This window comes from Dryobates pubescens, chromosome Z (assembly GCF_014839835.1).
Source record: "Dryobates pubescens isolate bDryPub1 chromosome Z, bDryPub1.pri, whole genome shotgun sequence".
Taxonomy (NCBI): Eukaryota; Metazoa; Chordata; class Aves; order Piciformes; family Picidae; genus Dryobates; species Dryobates pubescens.
This window is the reverse complement of record NC_071657.1, coordinates 120,785,821-120,808,562: the sequence shown is the minus strand read 5'-3', so window position 1 is coordinate 120,808,562 and position 22,742 is coordinate 120,785,821. Positions and strand designations below refer to the sequence as shown.

Genomic DNA, 22,742 nt, shown 5'->3' with positions numbered 1-22,742 from the left:
ACCCATGGCACTCGTGGCACCCAGAGCACCTACAACACCCACGGCACCCATGATACTCATGACAGGATGCCACCTTGGTGCCAGCAGACCCACAGCACCCATGGCAAGAGACTGGGATCAGCTGGGTCATCCTGCCCAGCCAGCAGATGTCAGCTGGGTGCCCTAGGGCAGGCACCCGGGATGGCAGCAGAGCAGGTTCTGGTCTGGGCATCACATCCTGCCCCCCGCCCCCAGCATCCAGCACCCATCCATGGGGCAGAGCCAAGCCCTCCCTGTCCCTCCCATGCCAGCCTTGCCCAGTGACTCAGCAGGACAGCAGCCCAGGCCTGGCCTTTGGCCGCCCATTTATTGGCACGGGCTGTGCCCATCCCTGTGCCCCCTCAGTCTGGCACATCCACGATGAGGGGTGCCAGGTACTGCGAGTGCCGGATGCCGAAGGTCACCCCCTGCCGCCGGCCCTGTGGGGTGGGCACAAGGCTGTGGTTAGGGAGACCCCAGGGCAAGGGGGTGCCAACCGGCGCCCCCTGCCCCCCCCGTTACCTGCTCAGGGTTGTAGGTGCCAGGCCCAGGCTTGGCAGTGTTGTCCCCAGGGAGGGTGTTTCGTGCCATCATGCTGAACTGCGGTGCCCGCTGCTTGTACACGTCGGTGGCTACCGTGTTGTAGCCGCAGGGGCCTGGCGTCTGTGGGCACAGGGTGTGCTGATGGGCACCGTGCCACCCCGGCCACCCAGCACCCCAGACCCACACTTGGCACCCTGGCACCCCAGCCGCCCCGCACCCCAGCACCTTGGCACAATGGCACTCAGGTGCTTGATGCTCTGGCACCCTGGCCACCCAGCACCCCAGCACCTTGGCACAATGGCACTCAGGTGCTTGACACTCTGCCACCCTGGCCACCCAGCACCCCAGAACCTTGGCACAATGGCACTCAGGTGCTTGACACTCTGCCACCCTGGCCACCCAGCACCCCAGAACCTTGGCACAATGGCACTCCAGCCACCCAGCACCCCAGCACCTTGGCGCAATGGCACTCAGGTGCTTGATGCTCTGGCACCCTGGCCACCCAGAACCCCAGAACCTTGGCATCCTGGCACTCCAGCCACCCAGCACCCCAGCACCTTGGCACAATGGCACTCAGGTGCTTGACACTCAGGCACCCTGGCCACCCAGAACCCCAGAACCTTGGCATCCTGGCACTCCAGCCACCCAGCACCCCAGCACCTTGGCACAATGGCACTCAGGTGCTTGACACTCAGGCACCCTGGCCACCCAGAACCCCAGAACATTGGCATCCTGGCACTCCAGCCACCCAGCACCCCAGCACCTTGGCACAATGGCACTCAGCCTGGCACCCCAGCATCCCAGTCTCCCAGAACTTTGGCACCCTAGTACTCAGGCACTTGGCACCCTGGTCACCCAGCACACCAGACCCTCAGATCCTCTGGCACACAAAACCTCAACACCTTGGCATGCCAGCACCCCAGATTCCTGGCAGGCCAACATCCTGGGGCCCTTGATACCCTAACCCCTTGGCATTAGAGCTGCCTGGCACTATGGGCTGCTTGGCACTCCTGGGCACCCAGCACCCCAAACCCCCAGGACCATGATGCCCTGGCACCCGGTGAGCTGGGCCCTTTGGCACCCAATTCCTGGCACCCTGGCACCTTAGCACCCAACTCCTGGCACCTACCTTGCTCAGGTCCTGGTGGAAGGCACCAATTTTGCTGCGCCCAGGGATGGAGTAGTTGGGTGCTGAGCTCTTATTCACCACATGGGCACCCAGCATGGTGGGCAGCATGTAGGCAGCGGGGCCTAGGGGACACGGGAGGCACTGAGGCGGGCATGGGGGGCACTGAGAGGATCACTGAGGTGGGTACTGAGAGGGGGATGGGGGGCACTGTGGTGGGTACTGAGAGGGGGATGGGGGGCACTAAGGTAGTCATGGGTGTACTGAGAGGGGTATTGGGGGGTATTGGGGTGGGCATGGGGGCATTGAAGATAGCACTGAGGTGGGCATGGGGAGCACTGAGGAGGCACTGAGGTGGGTACTGAGAGGGGGTTGGTGGGCACTGAAGTGGGCATGGGTCTACTGAAGGAGGTACTGGGGGGTATTGGGGTGGGCACGGGGGGCACTGAGAATAGCACTGAGTTGGGCACGGGTGTACTGAGTGGGGTATTGGAGGGTATTGGGGTGGGCATGGGGGGCACTGAGTGGGCACTGAGGTGGGTACTGAGAGGGGGTTGGTGGGCACTGAAGTGGGCATGGGTCTACTGAAGGGGGTACTGAGGGGGTATTGAGGTGGGCACGGGGGGCACTGAGAATAGCACTGAGGTGGGCACTGCCTGGGGCTGATTGGCACAGCAAAGTGTGAGTACTGGCGGGGGGGGTGGGCACCTACCTGGTGTCTGCTGGCAGCTGCCCATCTTGGTGCGGGAGCGCAGGGCATAGGCAGGTGCGGTGGGAAACGCCATCCTGTCTGCCCTCTCCGGACAGTAACACCCTGGGGGGTGGGCACCAGCACCGTGGGCACCAAGCCCTGGCACAACCGCCGCCACTCCTTCCCCCCCCGCCCACTTCCCCCCCAGCTCACCAGGTCCGGGGGTCTGGGGGGGCAGCAGGTCCCGGGGGCGGCTGCTGATGGAGAAGGCAGGGGTGCCAGGGGGGCCCTTGACAGTGGTGCCAGGGGGCAGCATGTAGGCAGGGCCTGGGGAGCGGGGCAGCGTCTGCTGGCACCCTCGGATCCCGAAGCTGTAGGCAGGGGCACGGATGCGGGAGGGGTCGTGGAGGCGGTAGCCTGGGAGAGAGGGACGGGGGTGAGTCCCTTGGCACCCTGGCATCATGGCACACAACCTCCTGGCGCCTTGGCAGCATGGTACCCTGGCACTATAGCACCTTGGCGTCGTGGTAACCTGGCACACAGTACCCTGACTCTCTGGCGTCTTGGCATTATGATGCCATGGCACATGGTATCATGATAATTGGGCACATGACACCCTGGCACCCTGGCATCATGGCACTCTGGCCCTTGGCACCTTGGCATCATGGTAACCTGGCACACAGTACCCTGACTCTCTGGCGTCTTGGCATTATGATGCCATGGCACATGGTATCATGATAATTGGGCACATGACACCCTGGCATCTTGGCATCATGGCACTCTGGCACTTGGCACCTTGGCATCATGGTCCCCTTGAACCTTGTCAGCATGGTACTCTGGCATTATGACACTTTGGCATCTTGACATCATGATACTGCAGCATTCTTGGCATCCTGGCATCATCATCCCCAGGTACATGGCACCGACACTGGCACATTGACACCCTGGCATTATGGTATCCTGGCATCATGGCACCCTAGCACACGGTACCTTGGCACTGTGCCAGCACGGCACTGTGGTACCTGCTACCTTGGCACCCTGGCAAACTGACTCGTGGTACCCACCCCTCCAGGCCCCCCATGCCCCCCATGCCCACTCACCCACGTTGGTGGGCAGCCCGTACTTGGGCCCGGGGCTGCTGTAGAGGGCGGCGATCGGCCCCCGGGGGCGGTGAGGCCGCCAGGTGCCCACCCAGGGCTCTGCCATCGCCCGCGGGTGGCCACCCTGGGGCGCTCCAGGCACGGGCAGCAGGCACTGGCTGGCAACTGAGCGCTGGCAGTGGGTACTGGCTGGCGACTGGGCACTGAGAGCAGGCACTGGCTGGGCACCAACGGCGGGCACAGACTGGGCATGGGACAGGCCCCAGAGATGCCCCCGGCACCCCAGAGATGCTCCCAGTGCCCGGCAGGTGTCCCCAGCACCCCATAAATGAGCACCCAGCAGCCCAGAGATGCCCCCAGTGCCCCACAGATACACCCAGTGCCCCACAGATGGACCCCAGTGCCCCACAGACACCCCAGGTGCCCCACAGATGCTCTATAGCACCCCATAGATGCCCCCAGCTCCCCACAGACGCCCCCCCACACCCCATGGATTGCTCCCCCATAAATTGGCCCCCACCTGCCATAGATTGCCCCCCACCCGCCATAGATGCCCCATAGCACCCCACAGTTGCCCCCAGCGCCCCCGGTGCCCCCCGAGCGCCCCATAGCACCCCCCAGATGCCTCCAGTGCCCCCAGATGCCCGTAGATGCCCTCCACCCCAAACAGCTCCATCCCCACACCCCACGGACCGCTCCCCGCTAAATTGCCCCCCAGTGCCCCCTAGGTGCTCCCCCCAAGCCGCGGCTGGAGGTGCCAGGGGCTCACCCCTCACCCTGCCGTGCCCGGCTGTGCCCGGACGCTCCCTGCCCCCCGTCGCTATGGCAGCAACACAACAAAGGGGACGGGGCGGGGGGGCGAGGGAGGGGAGGGCACTGGGGACACGGGACAGGGGGATATGGGGACAGGTGACATGGGGCGGGGGGACATGGGGCAGGGGGATATGGGGACATGGGACAGGGGGATATGGGGACAGGTGACATGGGGCGGGGGGACATGGGGCAGGGGGATATGGGGACATGGGACAGGGGGATATGGGGACATGGGACGGGGATATGGGGCATGGGATAGGGGGATATGGGGACATGGGACGGGGGGATATGGGGACAGGTGACATGGGGCGGGGGGACATGGGGCGGGGGGATATGGGGACATGGGGATATGGGGACATGGGACGGGGGGATATGGGGACAGGTGACATGGGGCGGGGGGACATGGGGCAGGGGGATATGGGGACATGGGACGGGGGGACATGGGGACATGGGGATATGGGGACATGGGACGGGGATATGGGGCATGGGATAGGGGGATATGGGGCATGGGGATATGGGGACATGGGACGGGGGGATATGGGGACATGTGACAGGGGGATATGGGGCATGGGATAGGGGGATATGGGGCATGGGATAGGGGGATATGGGGCATGGGGATATGGGGACATGGGACGGGGGGATATGGGGACATGTGACAGGGGGATATGGGGCATGGGATAGGGGGATATGGGGCATGGGATAGGGGGATATGGGGCATGGGGATATGGGGACATGGGACGGGGGGATATGGGGACATGTGACAGGGGGATATGGGGCATGGGGATATGGGGCATGGGATAGGGGGATATGGGGACATGTGACAGGGGGATATGGGGCATGGGGATATGGGGCATGGGATAGGGGGATATGGGGACATGTGACAGGGGGATATGGGGCATGGGGATATGGGGCATGGGATAGGGGGATATGGGGACATGTGACAGGGGGATATGGGGCATGGGGATATGGGGACATGGGACGGGGGGATATGGGGACATGCGACGGGGGGATATGGGGACAGGTGACATGGGGCGGGGGGACATGGGGCAGGGGGATATGGGGACATGGGACGGGGGGATATGGGGACAGGTGACAGGGGGATATGGGGACATGGGGCAGGGGGATATGGGGACATGGGACGGGGGGATATGGGGACATGTGACAGGGGGATATGGGGACATGCGACGGGGGGATATGGGGACAGGTGACATGGGGCGGGGGGACATGGGGCAGGGGGATATGGGGACATGGGACGGGGGGATATGGGGGCAGGTGACAGGGGGATATGGGGACATGGGGATATGGGGACATGCGACGGGGATATGGGGCATGGGACAGGGGGACATTGAGGAAGGGGGGGCAGGGTACATGGGGATGGGGACAGGGGGACAGGGGGACATGGGGACAGGAGACAGGGACAGGGGGACAGACAGGGGGACATGGGGGTCCCATGGGGGCCACAGAGGTCTTTGGTTGGGGGGCTCCCACATGGGTCTTGAGAGTCTCGCAGGGACCCAGTCCCTCCCAGTAACCCCCAGCACCCTCCCAGCACCCCCATGTGGACCCCAGCTGTCCCTGTCCCGGTGCCGCCCTCCAGCCAGCCTCACTTCCCAGCCCCCCCGGCGCTGTGGGGGGACCCCAGTTTGGGGAGGGCCACAAGAAGGCTGCAGAGAGCAGGCTGGGCTCAGCCGGCTTTACTGGGGTGAACCGCGGGGGGCTGGGGGTGCTGGGGGGGTTACTGGGGGGCGCTAGGGGGTGCTGTTGGGCTATGGAGGCGTTACTGGGAGGTTTGGGGGGGTTACTGCAGGTACTGGGGGGGACTGGGGGGTGCTGGGGGTCACTGGGTGGCTCTGGGGGCTTGCTGGTGGGATACTAGGGGGGACTGGGGAGTTACTGGAGATACCGGGGGGGACACACACGACACTACTGGGGGATGCTGGAGGGGGGTTGGGGGCGGTTAGCGGGGGTACGGGGGGTTGGTAGAGGTACTGGGGAGATCTGGGAGGTTACTGGGGGGCGCTGGGGGGGTCTCTAGGCTCTGGTCCTGCAGATGAAGGGCTTCCGGTCCCCGCAGGTGTCTCTGAGCCACCGCCTGGGCTCTGGAAGGGAAAGGGATAGTCAGGGACCCCCCGGAGAACCCCCAGGAGACCACCCCCCACCCCCCCGGGCACTCAGTGCTGCCACCTCATGGCCAGGTCATTCCAGGTACTGGGCACACTGCTGGCCAGGCACACTGTCGACTGGGGATACTGGTGCCCAGGGACGGTGGTGCCCAGGGACAGTTGTGCCCAGGGCTGGTGGTGGCCAGGGCTGGTGGTGACCAGGGCTGGTGGTACCAGGTCAGGGCTGGTGGTGACCAGGGCAGGTGGTCCCAGGTCAGGGCTGGTGGTGGCCAGGTCAGGGCTGGTGGTGGCCAGGGCTGGTGGTGACCAGGGCTGGTGGTCCCAGGTCAGGGCTGGTGGTGACCAGGGCTGGTGGTACCAGGTCAGGGCTGGTGGTGACCAGGGCTGGTGGTACCAGGTCAGGGCTGGTGGTGACCAGGGCAGGTGGTCCCAGGTCAGGGCTGGTGGTGACCAGGGCTGGTGGTCCCAGGTCAGGGCTGGTGGTGACCAGGGCTGGTGGTACCAGGTCAGGGCTGGTGGTGACCAGGGCAGGTGGTCCCAGGTCAGGGCTGGTGGTGGCCAGGGCTGGTGGTGGCCAGGTCAGGGCTGGTGGTGACCAGGGCTGGTGGTACCAGGTCAGGGCTGGTGGTGACCAGGGCAGGTGGTACCAGGTCAGGGCTGGTGGTGACCAGGGCTGGTGGTGGCCAGGTCAGGGCTGGTGGTGGCCAGGGCTGGTGGTGGCCAGGTCAGGGCTGGTGGTGGCCAGGGCTGGTGGTGACCAGGGCAGGTGGTCCCAGGTCAGGGCTGGTGGTGGCCAGGGCTGGTGGTGACCAGGGCAGGTGGTCCCAGGTCAGGGCTGGTGGTGGCCAGGGCTGGTGGTGGCCAGGTCAGGGCTGGTGGTGGCCAGGGCTGGTGGTGACCAGGGCTGGTGGTGACCAGGGCAGGTGGTACCAGGTCAGGGCTGGTGGTGACCAGGGCTGGTGGTGACCAGGGCAGGTGGTCCCAGGTCAGGGCTGGTGGTGGCCAGGGCTGGTGGTGACCAGGGCAGGTGGTCCCAGGTCAGGGCTGGTGGTGACCAGGGCTGGTGGTACCAGGTCAGGGCTGGTGGTGACCAGGGCAGGTGGTCCCAGGTCAGGGCTGGTGGTGACCAGGGCTGGTGGTCCCAGGTCAGGGCTGGTGGTGACCAGGGCAGGTGGTCCCAGGTCAGGGCTGGTGGTGACCAGGGCTGGTGGTACCAGGTCAGGGCTGGTGGTGACCAGGGCAGGTGGTCCCAGGTCAGGGCTGGTGGTGGCCAGGGCAGGTGGTCCCAGGTCAGGGCTGGTGGTGGCCAGGGCTGGTGGTGACCAGGGCAGGTGGTCCCAGGTCAGGGCTGGTGGTGACCAGGGCAGGTGGTACCAGGTCAGGGCTGGTGGTGGCCAGGGCAGGTGGTACCAGGTCAGGGCTGGTGGTGGCCAGGGCTATTAGTGAGCAGGGCCAGTGGTGCCCAGGGATGGTGCCGACTGGACCTGTGGAGGCCCCCCGGTGGCCGTGGCTGGTGGTGCCCAGTGCCAACCCTCGCTCACCAGTGGTGCCCTGCAGCGCGGCACAGGCTGTCCCAGCACGTCCCAGCTGCCAGGAGCCAAAGTCCAGCTGGGAGCCATCTGACCACTGCCAGCAGCGGCTCTGTGGGGACACCCGTGCCTGTGCCACCCCATGCCTGTGCCACCCCATGCCCCTCTTGGGGCTACCAGGAGGTCCCATGGGGTGGGGTTAGACTCATGGTCCCCAACCTCAACCCATGGTCCCCAAATCCATGGTCCCCAAATCCATGGTCCCCAACCTCAACCCATGGTCCCCAACCCCAAATCCATGGTCCCTAACCCCAAACCCTAGTCCCCAACCTCAACCCACAGTCCCCAGCCCCAACCCCTGGTCCCCAACCTCAACCCACAGTCCCCAGCCCCAACCCCTGGACCCCAACCTCAACCCATGGTCCCCAACCCCAAATCCATGGTCCCCAGCCCCAAACCCATGGTCTCCAGCCCCCAGCCCTTGGTCCCAGCTGTGAGCTCACCCTCTGGGGATGGTGGAGGCCAATCCAGACTCCTTCATCCATCTCCTCCTCTTCCTCCTCTTCCTCCTCAGTGTCCAGGCTGGGGTGGGAGTAGGGCAGCAGGTTTGCAATGGCCTTCTGCTCCTCCTCGCTGTGCACTGACGTCAGGTGCCCCCCAAAGCGCTGGCAGAAGGCCTGTGGTGGGGACAGGTGGGTGACCATGTGCCCTGACCCCACCGAGGGGCCCCAGACCCCAGCTCCTGGGCCCAGACCCCAATCTCTGCTCCTTGGCCCCCACCAATGGTCCCTAAGCCCAACCCATGGTCCCCAAACCCTGTTCCTCAACCCCAAACCCATCGTCCCCAAACCCTGGTCCCCAGTCCATGGTTCCCTACCTCAAATCCATGGTCCCCAAGCCCTGGTCCTCAGTAGTCCATGGTCCCCAACCCTGACCCACGGTCTCCAACCCCAAACTCTGGTCTCCAAACCATGGTCACCAGCCCCAACCCTCGGACTCAGATCTCAAACCCCTGGTCCCCAAACCCTGTTCCTCAACCCCAAACCCATGGTCCCCAACTCCAAACCCTGGTCCCCAGCCCATGGTTCCCAACCCTTGGACTCAGACCCCAACCCCATGGTCCCCAACCTCTAGTCCCCAGCCCCAAACCTTGGTACCTAAGCTCTGGTCCCCAGCCCCATGATGGTCATAGCCATGGTCCCCAGCCCAAAGCCATGGTCCCCAACTCCACCCCTTGGCTTCCAACCCCAGTCTCTGGTTCTCCACCTCAATCCCTTGTCCCTGACCCAGCTCCTGGTCTCAGACCCCAACCCCTGGTCCCCAGTCCCTGGTTGCCATCCTGGTGCCACCTCGCTCCCCTCTGGTCCTACATGGGGCCACCACAATGCCACCTGCTCCCATACAGAGCCACCTGGCCCAGAACCTCCTTGTAGATCATCCCCAGCCCAGGCGGCACCAACCCCTTGCCGTGCCACCCAGCCATGGCACGGGTGAGGTGCCCCGCGGCGAGGGTCACCCCCGGTGCCACCTTGTGCCCTCCCAGCCCCTCACCTCTGCCCTCCTCCAGCTCAGCTCCTGGGGGAAGAACCTGTAGCACCCATCCTCAAAAGGCACCCAGCCCCGGGCACAGGTGGGCACTTCCTTGCCTGGGGGAGTCGGGGTGGGGGAAAGAGGGGGTCAGGGAGTTGGGGACACCCCGGGGAGCACCCCCAAGGACCCCCTCTCAGCCCCACACTCACCGTGCAGGGAGGGGGGCAGCAGCAGGCAGCCCAGGGACAGCAGCAGCAGCGGCATCGAGGGTGCCATTGTCACCTGGCCTGGGGGGGACAGAGGGAGGGTGGGCGCCCCCAGACTGGCAGGGTGGGTGGGCACACCCCCAGAGGGGGGAGTGCAGGGGCTTGGGGTGCCAGGGTGCAGGGGACACAGGGGTGCAGGGCACAAGGACACAGGGTGCACGGTGTAGTGGGCAGGGATGCTGGGGACACAGGGTGAAGGATGCGGGGCGCAGGGGCACAGGGTGCAGGGTGCAGGGTGCCTGGCACAAGGGCACAGGGTGCAGGATGTGGGGTGCAGGGTGCAGGGCACAGGGTGCCTGGCACAAGGGCACAGCGCACAGGGTGCAGGATGTGGGGTGCAGGGTGCAGGGCACAGGGTGCCTGGCACAAGGGCACAGCGCACAGGGTGCAGGATGTGGGGTGCAGGGTGCAGGGCACAGGGTGCCTGGCACAAGGGCACAGCGTGCAGGGTGCAGGATGTGGGGTGCAGGGTGCAGGGCACAGGGTGCCTGGCACAAGGGCACAGCACACAGGGTGCAGGATGTGGGGTGCAGGGTGCAGGGCACAGGGTGCCTGGCACAAGGGCACAGCACACAGGGTGCAGGATGTGGGGTGCAGGGTGCAGGGCACAGGGTGCCTGGCACAAGGGCACAGCACACAGGGTGCAGGATGTGGGGTGCAGGGTGCAGGGCACAGGGTGCCTGGCACAAGGGCACAGCGCACAGGGTGCAGGATGTGGGATGCAGGGTGCAGGGCACAGGGTGCCTGGCACAAGGGCACAGCACACAGGGGTGCATTATATGGGGTGCAGGGCACACGGACTCAGGAGCAGAGGGTGCCTGGCACAAGGGCACAGGCTGGAGGATATGGGGTGCAGGGCACAGGGACTCAGGGGCTGCCTTGAGCACAGGCTGGCACAGGGCACCCTCCCCCCCCAAACCCCAGAGCTCAGCTCCCCGTGTGGCAGGGACTCACCTGGAGGCTGGGCACGGTGCGGGCACTGGGCGCAGTGTGGGTGCTAGCTGGACTCTCCGGGTGGCAGGCCACAGCCCCTGGAGGGTTTTTATCCCTGAGCAGGGGTGGCAGTGCCACCCAAAATGCCACCCCTCGCCCACGCAATCGGAACCTACGCACGGGCACACCGACGCAGGCGGGCGCCTGGCATCGCTGCACCCTTTGATGTGGCACCTGCTTGGCACTGGCGTCACCCACCAAGGGTGCCAGGGTGGGGACTGAGATGAAAAGAGCTGCCCTGGGTCCTGCTGTCATTCATGGGCAGTGGGTGCCCCCATGGCCAGTCACGTGGCACCGATGCCAGCGATGCCAAGTGCGTCTTTCATCCCAGGCTGGCACCCGGGTGCTGGCATTGCCCCGGTCTGTGGGACACCCAGGGAAGGGCGCTGGCACGGGGGGTGGGCATGGGGGAAAGAACCACGGAGCCCCCAGGATGGATGGCAGGGCATGCCCAGCACTGTGCCAGGGTGGTGGTCAGATGCCCAGTTTTGTGCCAGGTTGGATGGGCAGAGGATGCCCAGCTTAGTGTGAGGACAGAGGGCAGGCAGTGCCCAGATCCATGACAGGACAAAGGCAGACAATGTCCACCACAGTGCCAGAACAGAGGGCAGAGGATGCCCTGATCCATGCCAGGACAGAGGGCAGGATGTGCCCAGCTCTGTGCCAGAATGGAGGGCAGGGCATGTCCAGTTCCATGCCAGGATGGAGAGAAGGAGATGCCCAGTTTTGTGCCAGGTCAGAGGGCAAGGAATACCCAGATCTGTGGCAGGAGAGAGATGAGGGCATGCCCAGGTCTGTGCCATGCTGGAGAGCAGAGGATGCCCAGTTTTGTGCCAGGACAGGGCACAGGCAATGCCTACCTCCATGCCAGGTCAGAGGGCAGGGGATGCCTAGTTCCATGCCAGGAGATGCCCAGTTCCTTCCTTGGGCAGAGGATGCCCAGTTTAGTGTGAGGACAGAGGGTAGGGGATGCCCAGTTCAGTGCCAGGGGCTGCCCAGCACCATGCCAGACAATGCCCATCTCAGTGCCAGGACAGAGGGCAGGGGCTGCCCCCCTGGGCGGGGGTCCCTGCTCGCTCAGCTGTCCCTGGCACCCTAGCGCAGGGCTCCCGGCACTGATGCCAGCCCTGCGTGTGCCCACGGCCCTGTGCCCGTCATGCCCTGAGATCAAACCCGGTGCAGGCACCCATCCTGCCCGGGCTGTGCCACCCACCAGAGCCTTGGCACAGCCAGAGATGCCTGGGGGCTCAGCACCCACCCGTGGGGCTCAGCACCCAGCTATGGGGCTTGGCATTAATCCATAGAGCTCAGCACCCATCCGTGGGGCTCAGCACCCAGCTATGGGGCTTGACACCAATCCATAGAGCTCAGCACCCATCCGTGGGGCTCAGCACCCAGCTATGGGGCTTGACACCAATCCATAGAGCTCAGCACCCATCCGTGGGGCTCAGCACCCAGCTATGGGGCTTGACACCAATCCATAGAGCTCAGCACCCATCCGTGGGGCTCAGCACCCATCGGTGAGGCTTGCCACCCAAGCAATGGGGGGCTCAGCACCCAACTGTGGAGCTCAGCATCCATTTGTGAGGCTCAGCACCCTGCCATGGGGCTCAGCACCCATTCATGTGGCTCAGCATCCATCTGTGAGGCTCAGCACCCAGCTATGGGGCTCAGCATCCATCTGTGAGGCTCAGCACTCAGCTATGGGGCTCAGAATCCATCTGTGAGGCTCAGCACTCAGCTATGGGGCTCAGCATCCATCTGTGAGGCTCAGCACCCAGCTATGGGGCTCAGCATCCATCTGTGAGGCTCAGCACCCAGCTATGGGGCTCAGCATCCATCTGTGAGGCTCAGCACTCAGCTATGGGGCTCAGCATCCATCTGTGAGGCTCAGCACCCAGCTATGGGGCCTCAGCATCCATCTGTGAGGCTCAGCACTCAGCTATGGGGCTCAGCATCCATCTGTGAGGCTCAGCACTCAGCTATGGGGCTCAGCATCCATCTGTGAGGCTCAGCACCCAGCTATGGGGCTCAGCATCCATCTGTGAGGCTCAGCACCCAGCTATGGGGCTCAGCATCCATCTGTGAGGCTCAGCACCCAGCTATGGGGCTCAGAATCCATCTGTGAGGCTCAGCACTCAGCTATGGGGCTCAGCATCCATCTGTGAGGCTCAGCACCCATTCATGTGGCTCAGAATCCATCTGTGAGGCTCAGCACTCAGCTATGGGGCTCAGCATCCATCTGTGAGGCTCAGCACTCAGCTATGGGGCTCAGAATCCATCTGTGAGGCTCAGCACTCAGCTATGGGGCTCAGCATCCATCTGTGAGGCTCAGCACCCAGCTATGGGGCTCAGCATCCATCTGTGAGGCTCAGCACCCAGCTATGGGGCTCAGCATCCATCTGTGAGGCTCAGCACCCAGCTATGGGGCTCAGCATCCATCTGTGAGGCTCAGCACTCAGCTATGGGGCTCAGCATCCATCTGTGAGGCTCAGCACTCAGCTATGGAGCTCAGCATCCATCTGTGAGGCTCAGCACCCAGCCATGGGGCTCAGCATCCATCTGTGAGGCTCAGCACCCAGCTATGGGGCTCAGCATCCATCTGTGAGGCTCAGCACTCAGCTATGGGGCTCAGCATCCATCTGTGAGGCTCAGCACTCAGCTATGGGGCTCAGCATCCATCTGTGAGGCTCAGCACTCAGCTATGGGGCTCAGCATCCATCTGTGAGGCTCAGCACCCAGCTATGGGGCTCAGCATCCATCTGTGAGGCTCAGCACTCAGCTATGGGGCTCAGCATCCATCTGTGAGGCTCAGCACCCAGCTATGGGGCTCAGCATCCATCTGTGAGGCTCAGCACCCAGCTATGGGGCTCAGCATCCATCTGTGAGGCTCAGCACCCAGCTATGGGGCTCAGCATCCATCTGTGAGGCTCAGCACTCAGCTATGGGGCTCAGCATCCATCTGTGAGGCTCAGCACCCAGCTATGGGGCTCAGCATCCATCTGTGAGGCTCAGCACTCAGCTATGGGGCTCAGCATCCATCTGTGAGGCTCAGCACCCATTCATGTGGCTCAGCATCCATCTGTGAGGCTCAGCACCCAGCTATGGGGCTCAGCATCCATCTGTGAGGCTCAGCACCCAGCTATGGGGCTCAGCATCCATCTGTGAGGCTCAGCACTCAGCTATGGGGCTCAGCATCCATCTGTGAGGCTCAGCACTCAGCTATGGGGCTCAGCATCCATCTGTGAGGCTCAGCACCCAGCTATGGGGCTCAGCATCCATCTGTGAGGCTCAGCACCCAGCTATGGGGCTCAGCATCCATCTGTGAGGCTCAGCACCCAGCTATGGGGCTCAGCATCCATCTGTGAGGCTCAGCACCCATTCATGTGGCTCAGCATCCATCTGTGAGGCTCAGCACCCAGCTATGGGGCTCAGCATCCATCTGTGAGGCTCAGCACCCAGCTATGGGGCTCAGCATCCATCTGTGAGGCTCAGCACTCAGCTATGGGGCTCAGCATCCATCTGTGAGGCTCAGCACCCAGCTATGGGGCTCAGCATCCATCTGTGAGGCTCAGCACCCAGCTATGGGGCTCAGCATCCATCTGTGAGGCTCAGCACCCAGCTATGGGGCTCAGCATCCATCTGTGAGGCTCAGCACCCAGCTATGGGGCTCAGCATCCATCTGTGAGGCTCAGCAGTCAGCTATGGGGCTCAGCATCCATCTGTGAGGCTCAGCACTCAGCTATGGGGCTCAGCATCCATCTGTGAGGCTCAGCACCCAGCTATGGGGCTCAGCATCCATCTGTGAGGCTCAGCACTCAGCTATGGGGCTCAGCATCCATCTGTGAGGCTCAGCACCCAGCTATGGGGCTCAGCATCCATCTGTGAGGCTCAGCACCCAGCTATGGGGCTCAGCATCCATCTGTGAGGCTCAGCACTCAGCTATGGGGCTCAGCATCCATCTGTGAGGCTCAGCACCCAGCTATGGGGCTTAGCATCCATCTGTGAGGCTCAGCACTCAGCTATGGGGCTCAGCATCCATCTGTGAGGCTCAGCACTCAGCTATGGGGCTCAGCATCCATCTGTGAGGCTCAGCACTCAGCTATGGGGCTCAGCATCCATCTGTGAGGCTCAGCACTCAGCTATGGGGCTCAGAATCCATCTGTGAGGCTCAGCACTCAGCTATGGGGCTCAGCATCCATCTGTGAGGCTCAGCACCCAGCTATGGGGCTCAGCATCCATCTGTGAGGCTCAGCACCCAGCTATGGGGCTCAGCATCCATCTGTGAGGCTCAGCACTCAGCTATGGGGCTCAGCATCCATCTGTGAGGCTCAGCACTCAGCTATGGAGCTTGGCACTTATCTGTACGGCTCAGCACCCTGCCATGGGGCTCAGCACCCAACCCTGGAGGCGGGAGGCTGCAGTGGTGGCCCTGGCACAGGCAGTGCCCTGGCACCCATCATCGCCCTCCCAGCGCCAGCCCTGACGCAGCTCTGACGCTGTGGCTGCAGCAGGCACAGCCTGGCACGGCCCCAGGAAGGTGTCAGGAGGGACTCATGGCATGGGTTGGGTTGGAGAGAGCTCCAAGGTGGTGGAGTCCAACCCTAAACCCAGCACTGCCAGGGCACCACCAGACCACATCCCTCAGCACCACATCTCCAGGGCTCTGAAACCCCTCTGGGTTGGCCTGAGGTTGCCCCCAGAGAGGTTCAGGTTGGCCATGAGGAACAATTTCTGCCTCTGAGGGTTGTCCAGGCCTGGCCCAGGCTGCCCTGGGCAGTGGTGGAGTCTCCATCCCTGGAGGGGTTTCAAAGCTGTGGAGATGTGATGCTGAGGGCCATGGTTTGGTGGTGCCCTGGCAGTGCTGGGTCCATGGTTAATGATCTCAAAGGTCTCTTCCAACCTCCCCAGTTCCATGATTTTGTGACCCAGACCAACCACAGCCCCCAGCTGGCATTTGAGGACCAAATCATCTCCACAGGGTCTGCCCCAGCCCTCAGCCTGGCTGGAAGCTGTGGTTCTCCATGGAGGGAGCTGCCCTCATCACTGCCCTCTGCCACCTCACTGCTGCCACAGACTGCAGGAAATCCTCTCTGGGGTCTCCCATGGCCCTGCTACCATCCTGCAAGGTCCTTCATGTCTCTGTCACCATCCTGCAAGGTCCTCCATGGCTGTGCCATCCTCCTGCAAGGTCCTTCCATGGTGGTGCCACCACCCTGCAAGGTGGAACATCCCCAGAACATCCCCATCCTGCCCTTGGGGTAGTCAGCATTCTTGTCCTACTCTTGGGATGCTCAACATCCCTGTCCTTCCCATGGGAAGCATGGCATCCCTATCCTGTCCCAGGAAGATCAACATCCCTGTCCTGCCCTTGGGATGCTCAGCATTCCCATCCTTCCCCTGGGAAGCACAGCATCCAGATCCTGCCCTTGGAGCCCACCTCAGTGGTTGGTGGCACCTGCCACGTAGGGGCCAAATCCATGAAGTTGGCTCCAAGCCCAAGCCAAGGTCTTGGGCTCAGCACTGGGATCCTGGGGCTGGGAACACGGAGAGCCTGGCCCATGGTGTCCTCACACCAACAGGTCCCAGCATGGGGCACGTCTGCCCAGGCCCAGGAGCAGGCAGGAGACGAGGGGTTGGCATCCCCTTGGCCAGCTCCTGCCCAACTATGTCCCACTGTGCCCAGCCCTGTGCCCAGACTGCCACACCAGGTGACATGGGGGGGCCTGGGACACCTCTCCATCTCTTCATTTCTCCACCTCCCCCTGCCTCCATGTCTCCACCTCTCCACCTCCCTGTCTCTCCACCTCTCCCATCTCTCCACATCTATCTCCATGCCTCAACCTCTCCTTGTCTCCACCTCTCCACCTCTCCACCTCTCCATGTCTCCCTTGCCCCAGCTCTCCATGTCTCCACATCTCCATCCCTCTGACTCTCCATGTTTCCCTGTTTCTACCTCTCCATGTCTCCACCTCTTCCCACCTCTCCATGTCTCCACCTCTTCATGCCCTCACCCCTCCATCTCTTCACCTCTCCATCTCTCCATGTCCCCACCTCTCCATCTCTCCATCTCTCCACCTCTCCATCTCCTCTTCTCCTTCCCTCACCTCTCTGGACTTTCTCCTGTCCGTGCCTCCCCCCCGCCCATTCCCAGTCCCCATTCCCAGTTCATTCCCATTCCCAGCCCCCTCTTCTCCACCTTCTGCGCCTACCCCTGCCCAAGGACGCACATCCCGGTGCCCTACTCGCCCTCCGTCTCCGGTCCCCCCCCGGGCTCCTCGGCCCCCCCTGGTGCTGGGGGCACCTCCAGGGGACACCCCCCAGGGCGGTGCCCCCGGCGCCCCCTCTGTGCCGCTCCGCCTCGTCCCCTTCCCCTCGGCGTCCCGCGGCGCCACCTGCGCTCCCGGTGCGCACAGCCCAGGGCGGGGGGGTGGCTTTTTTCTCTCCCGGGCCCCCCACCTTGGGCCCCTCCCGGCTCACCCCCACTTGTGGGGGGCCCAAAAGGACCGGTTCACCCCCAGCCCCTCCCCTCCCGTAGCCCCGCGGGTAAGCCCCGCGCCCCCTCCCCGGCGCTGCGTTACGCGCTGGGCACTGCCCCAGCCCGGGCGGGGGGGTCCCCGGTGCCAAGCGCAGGGTGAAGGGGGGGTCCCCAAACCCTTGCTGCAACCGTTCCCTTCACTCCTACCGACCCGACCCCAGTTCCTCCAGCCTGGCACCGAAGCGTGGAGCGGGGGGGAGGGTTGGCACCAAGCTGGGCATCGCTTAGCGGGGCGGGGGTGGGGGTGGGGGTGGTTGTAGAGTGCGTGTGGGGGTTCTCCAGGGGCTGTGGTTGGAACTGGGAGCTGCTGGTCCGTGGTTAATATGTAATTGGGAGCATATGGCAATGGGCAAAGGGGGGGTGTGGGGGGTGTGTGTGGGGGGGGCAGAGTGGGGGGGCTTTATTGAGCTGGGTGGGGAGGGAGGGTGCTGGGTGCTCTCCTGGCTGGGTGATGTTTGCTCTTCAAACATTTCACCTGCAGGGGTTTTTCTCTTTTTACAAGGAGGGGATGGGGAGGGGGGGCCGGTTTGGGGCTATTTTATTTTTTTTATCACCTAAATAAAGGAGGGGGGGGGGGGGGGAGGCCCATCTGTGGTAGATCCAATCCCCTTGGAAAACTGGGAGCATTCCCATTGGGCTCATTCCCACCATCCCCACACATCCCCCTCACCCCTAGCACCACCTCACTTTTGATTTCTTCACAGCCCCCCCAAAGAAAGGGGGGGAGGGGCTGGGGGGGGTATTTTAAGTTTTTCTCACCCAAATTAAGGGGGGGAGGGGGAGGGCATCTGTGCTGGTTCAAATCCCCTTGGAAAACTGGGATCTTTCCCACTGTCTCCATCCACACCCCCACCATCACCCCCCCACCCCCCCAATCTTTGATTTCTTCAACCCCCCCAAAAAAACCCCACCACCAACCCCAAGCCACCATAAACCCAACCCTGACTGGGGAAAAAAGCTGCCAGACATCCCCAAACTGGGAGGACTGGGTTGGAGGAGGCAATTCCAAGCTCTTCACCATATGGTGGCACCTCCTGGTCTTTTCCCTTGTTTGCTTGGTGGGATGGTCCTGGAGGTGCTCCTAGGGCCACCCCCTTCCTCTTCATCCTCCTCTTCCTCCTGTGCTCTGTGACATCACAGCCCAGTTCCAGCCTGCACCACATCAGGACGGCAGCTCCCACTTGGCTCTGAGGACCCTCCCAGGTCAGGCTTCTTCCAGGCTTCACAGGTACCACCCCAAACCCACCTCACCCCACCCTGGGCATCCCCACTCTTAGTCATGGCCAAGCAGGGGGTAGAGGAGAGGGGAGGGGGAGTTCTTGTCCCCTGAAGCCATGAGGAGCAATTCCCAGCTAGGAAGTGGGTGGTGGAGGGCCCTTTAACTGGGAGTTCCTCCAGGAATCATCTGCTGTGGTCTCACCTGGTTGAGCTCCATTGTGGTTGCTCCTCAGCTGTGCACAAAGACCAAGCTCACAGCCCCTCTGAGATCCCTCGAGGAGATCACACCCCCTCTGAGATCCCTCAGAGGGCTCATGGGCTCCCAGCTTGCTCACTTTTCCCATGGGAACATTTCTCCATGGGGACAGAAGTCCTGGTGCCACCTCATGGCACAGCATGGAGCAAGATTTCTACTGGGGCAAAGCCAAGGAAGGTTGGTGGGGGTTATGGTGGCCCTTAAGGGGACTTGAATCTTGTTGGGATCCTCCCAGAGCAGCTTTGCTGCAGGAGGATCCATCCTTCTCCTCCCAGGGAAGGAGATCAGATGCTTCCCATTGTTTTTCACCAGTGGGAGTTCCACCAAGTTGTCCACCTAAAGGTGAGGAGAATCCTCTTGGCTGTGAGGGTGGTGGAGCCCTGGAGCAGGCTGCCCAGAGAGGTTGTGGAGTCTCCTCTGGAGAGCTTCCAACCCCCCTTGGCCATTGTGATGCTGGGCAAGCTGCTGTGGGTGACCCTGCTTTGGACTGGATGATTTCAGAGGCCCCTTCCCTCCACCACCATGCTTGGGATTCAGGGATTCTGTCCCCACTGTTGCATTTCTTTTGCTGAAGGTCCTGATCCATGTCTCCAAACAACCTTCCCAAGCCCTCCAGGGAAGCAGCTCTGTGGCTGTGGTGGAATCTGGGGGCTGGAGCATCAAAGGTCCACTCTGGAAGTGTCCAAGAGGTTTTGGGGTTGTCTCAGGTGAAACCCCAAAGGTGTGGCCAGGCTGCTGGGTTTGGTTTTGTATGGCACCTCCACGGCTCAAGGGTTGGACTTGATGATCCCAAGGGTCTTTTCCAACCCAAACAATGATTCCAGGATCTACTGCCACAAGATCTCCCAGAGTGCCCCCATAGAAGTGTCCTCTCTTTCCTCTTCCAGGGTGTCCCCCAGCCCTCAGCACTTCTTCTCCATGCCTGGTGCTCAGAGCTGCTCTGCCCTGGGGCTGGAGCCTCTGGTGACACAAAGGACAAGATGGTTCCTCCAGGAGGGACAGCTGCTCTCCTCACCCCTTTGTGGGCCTAGGTGGTCTTGAGGGTGCCATGGGGGGAAACCTGGCCAAGAGTCTCTCAGCAGGCATCCCTTGGACCTGCTGCTTTGAGTCCCTGGGGCTGCTGGGGTGGCAGGAGGTGGCTGTCACCCTACAGACCTCAGGGTGCTGTGTGGCAGGATGGAGAGGACAGGCAGGGGAGCAGGAACATGGGGCTGGGTGTTGTGGTGGTGAGCCACAAGTGGAACAACCCCAGGAGAGGATCTGCTGGGAGAGAAGGTGTGGAGGAAGTGGGCAGAAGGGATGGGAGCAGGGACAGGTGCAGGAGCTCTGGGACTGATGTGGGGAGAGCCAACCTTGATCTCCTGATCTGGCAGAGGAAGTGGCAGGATGCTGGAGCATCTCCAAGCAAAGGAGAGGAGGCTCTGGTTGAACTGGTGACCCCTCACCAGTTTCTCCTTAACTGAGTTGGGCTCCTAGTGCTGTAAACCCAACCCCACTTCTGGATGGGACACTAGGACCAGACCCCATCCCTGGAGTAAATGACAGAGCTGGGGAGGACAGGAGGGACAAGAGGTGACCCCATGAGCAGGGCATGGAAGGCTTCAGGTGAGCCTTGGACAACCTATGAACCAACACAGAATCCTGGTTCCTGTCATCTCCTCTACTCTGCCACCTTTGGTCTCTGTCACCCCAACACCCTCCATGACCCTGGCATGATCCTGTCATCTTCTCTGCTCATGTCATCTCCAGCCCCTCATCCATGTAGGGCCCCAGCACTGAGTCATGGTGGGATGAGCATGGAGGAACCCTTCTTTTCCTGAGGCTGGGCCAAGGGAGTGGGCAGAGATGCTGGCACACAGCTCAGCCAAGACAGCTCTGGTGCTTGCTGGTCTTTTTGGTCTGCTGGCCCTCAAGTGCAGAGATGTCCCCAAAGCAGCCAGATCCCAGCGTGGTGGTGGTGGGAAGGGACCTCTGGAGCTCAGCCAGTCCAACCCCCCTGCTCCAGCAGGGGCACCCACAGCAGCTTGCCCAGGGTCACAATGGCCAGGAGGGGATGGAAGCTCTTCAAAGGAGACTCCACAACCTCTTTGGGCTCCATCACCCTCAAAGTCAAGATATTTCTCCTGAGAGAACATCCCATGTTCCAGCTGGTGCCCATTGGTCCCTGTCCTGTCCCTGGCCACCACTGAGAAGAGTGTGGCCCCATCCTCTTGCCCCCCACCCTTTATCTCTTGCTGAGCTTTGAGCAGGTCCCCTTTCAGGCTGCTCTTCTCCAGTCTCAACAGCCCCAGGGCTCTCAGTTACTCCTCACAAGTTCTCCAGACCCTTCCCAAGCTTTGTTGCCCTTGTCTGGACCTCAGCATCTTCCCAGCCCCCACTGGACTCTCTCCAGTAGCTCCCAGTCTCTCTGGGACTGGGGAGCCCAGAAGTGGACCCAGTTCTCAAGCTGTGGTCTCAACAGGGCAGAGTAGAAGGACAGGAGAATGGCTCTCAAACCTTTCCATCCTCTGCTCCTCATTCTTCTCCCAGCAGGGTGGGCAGGGGACGTGGCCAAGCCAGCTCCAGCTCCTCAAAGCAGACCCAGCTCCTTGTTGACCATTCCAAGGCACCAGAAGCCCCATGGAGCCCACCATGCAACACCAAGGTGAGTGACGGCTGCTGCCCCAGGGCGCCTTCAGGGTGCAGTGTCCTGCAGCCCACAGGCTCCTGGGGGGAACAGGAGTGGTCTCACATTGGCCTCTGCTCCATCACAAATGAAGCTGCAAGAGCCCTCGTTAGGTGCTAGAAGCTGGCTGAGATGGAGCTCTGCAGGGTCCCCCCAGCCCCTTGGGATCAGAGAATCGTAGAACACCAGGTCGGGAGGACCTCAAGGACCACCTGGTCCAACCTTTCTTGGTCACAAGCTGGCCCAGTGCCTTGTCCAGCTGAGCCTTCACAGTGGCCAAAGTTGGGGAAGGGTTCCTCTGCTCACCCCAAGCTGTCACACGCTTTGGAGCTGCCTTCTCCTGTCGCCTCTGTCTGGAGGAACCTTCTTCAGCTCCTTCAAGGGCTTGCCTGGGATGGTCCCCACCATTCCCTGCCTGCTCCTGCCCCACAATCCAGCAAACCACAGAACCATTAAGGTTGGAAAAGACCTCTAAGATCAGCAGGTCCAACCACCAACCCAACACCCCCATGCCCACTAAACCATGAGATCATTGCCTCCAACCACCAACCCAACACCCCCATGCCCACCAAACCATGAGATCATTGCCTCCAACCACCAACTCAACACCCTCATGCCCACTAAATGACATCTCCAAGTGCCATGTCCAAACGTTTCGAACCCCTCCAGGGATGGTGGCTCCACCACCTCCCTGGGCAGCCTGTCCCAATCCTTGGCCAAATGAGCCCCATGTTCCTCCAAGCTCTGAGTCCTTCTGCCCATTCCCCTCCAAATCCCTACTCAATACATTGAGGTCCACAGCTGCACCAGTTTTTCACCTCAGGGTCTCCAGGAGACCACCAAGGAGGAAAGAACAAGCCCCTCAGTTTAGGAAAGATGTTGAGGTGTTGGGAGGTGTCCAGAGAAGGGCAACAAAGCTGGGGAGGGGTCTGGAGCACAGCCCTGTGAGGAGAGGCTGAGGGAGCTGGGGTTGCTTAGCCTGCAGAAGAGGAGGCTCAGGGGAGACCTTCTTGCTGTCTACAACTCCCTGCAGGGAGGTTGTAGCCAGGTGGGGGTTGGTCTCTTCTCCCAGGCACCCAGCACCAGAACAAGAGGACACAGTCTCAAGCTGCACCAGGGGAGGTTTAGGCTGGAGGTTAGGAAGAAATTCTTTATAGAAAGAGTGATTGGCCATTGGGATGTGCTGCCCAGGGAGGTGGTGGAGTCACCATCACTGGAGGTGTTTAAGAGGGGACTGGATGGGGCACTTGGTGCCATGGTTTAGTTGATTAGGTGGTGTTGGGTGATAGGTTGGACTTGATGATCTCAAAGGTCTTTTCCAACCTGGTCTCTC

The 22,742-nt window shown here is 62.3% G+C and overlaps 1 protein-coding gene across 1 annotated transcript; it reads right to left on the bottom strand.

Moving 5' to 3' along the window:
• Positions 1 to 380: 380 nt before the first annotated feature.
• Positions 381 to 3,584, bottom strand: ODF3B (outer dense fiber of sperm tails 3B). The gene is made up of 6 exons (XM_054177991.1): positions 3,479 to 3,584; positions 2,592 to 2,795; positions 2,400 to 2,501; positions 1,691 to 1,812; positions 541 to 681; positions 381 to 458 (listed from the first exon to the last, which is right to left on the bottom strand). Exons 1-6 carry the CDS (start codon positions 3,582 to 3,584, stop codon positions 381 to 383), a joined length of 753 nt encoding a protein of 250 aa, XP_054033966.1.
• Positions 3,585 to 22,742: the final 19,158 nt, after the last annotated feature.

Bases quoted from the DNA above. Each gene is read 5' to 3' on its own strand.
- ODF3B (XM_054177991.1), bottom strand. From the start codon at position 3,584: ATGGCAGAGCCCTGGGTGGGCACCTGGCGGCCTCACCGCCCCCGGGGG. The intron at 2,502-2,591 runs GTGAGCTGGGGG...CCCACCCCCCAG, and splicing joins CCCCCAGACCCCCGGACCTG to GGTGTTACTGTCCGGAGAGG. The intron at 459-540 runs GTAACGGGGGGG...CCCACCCCACAG, and splicing joins GCACCTACAACCCTGAGCAG to GGCCGGCGGCAGGGGGTGAC.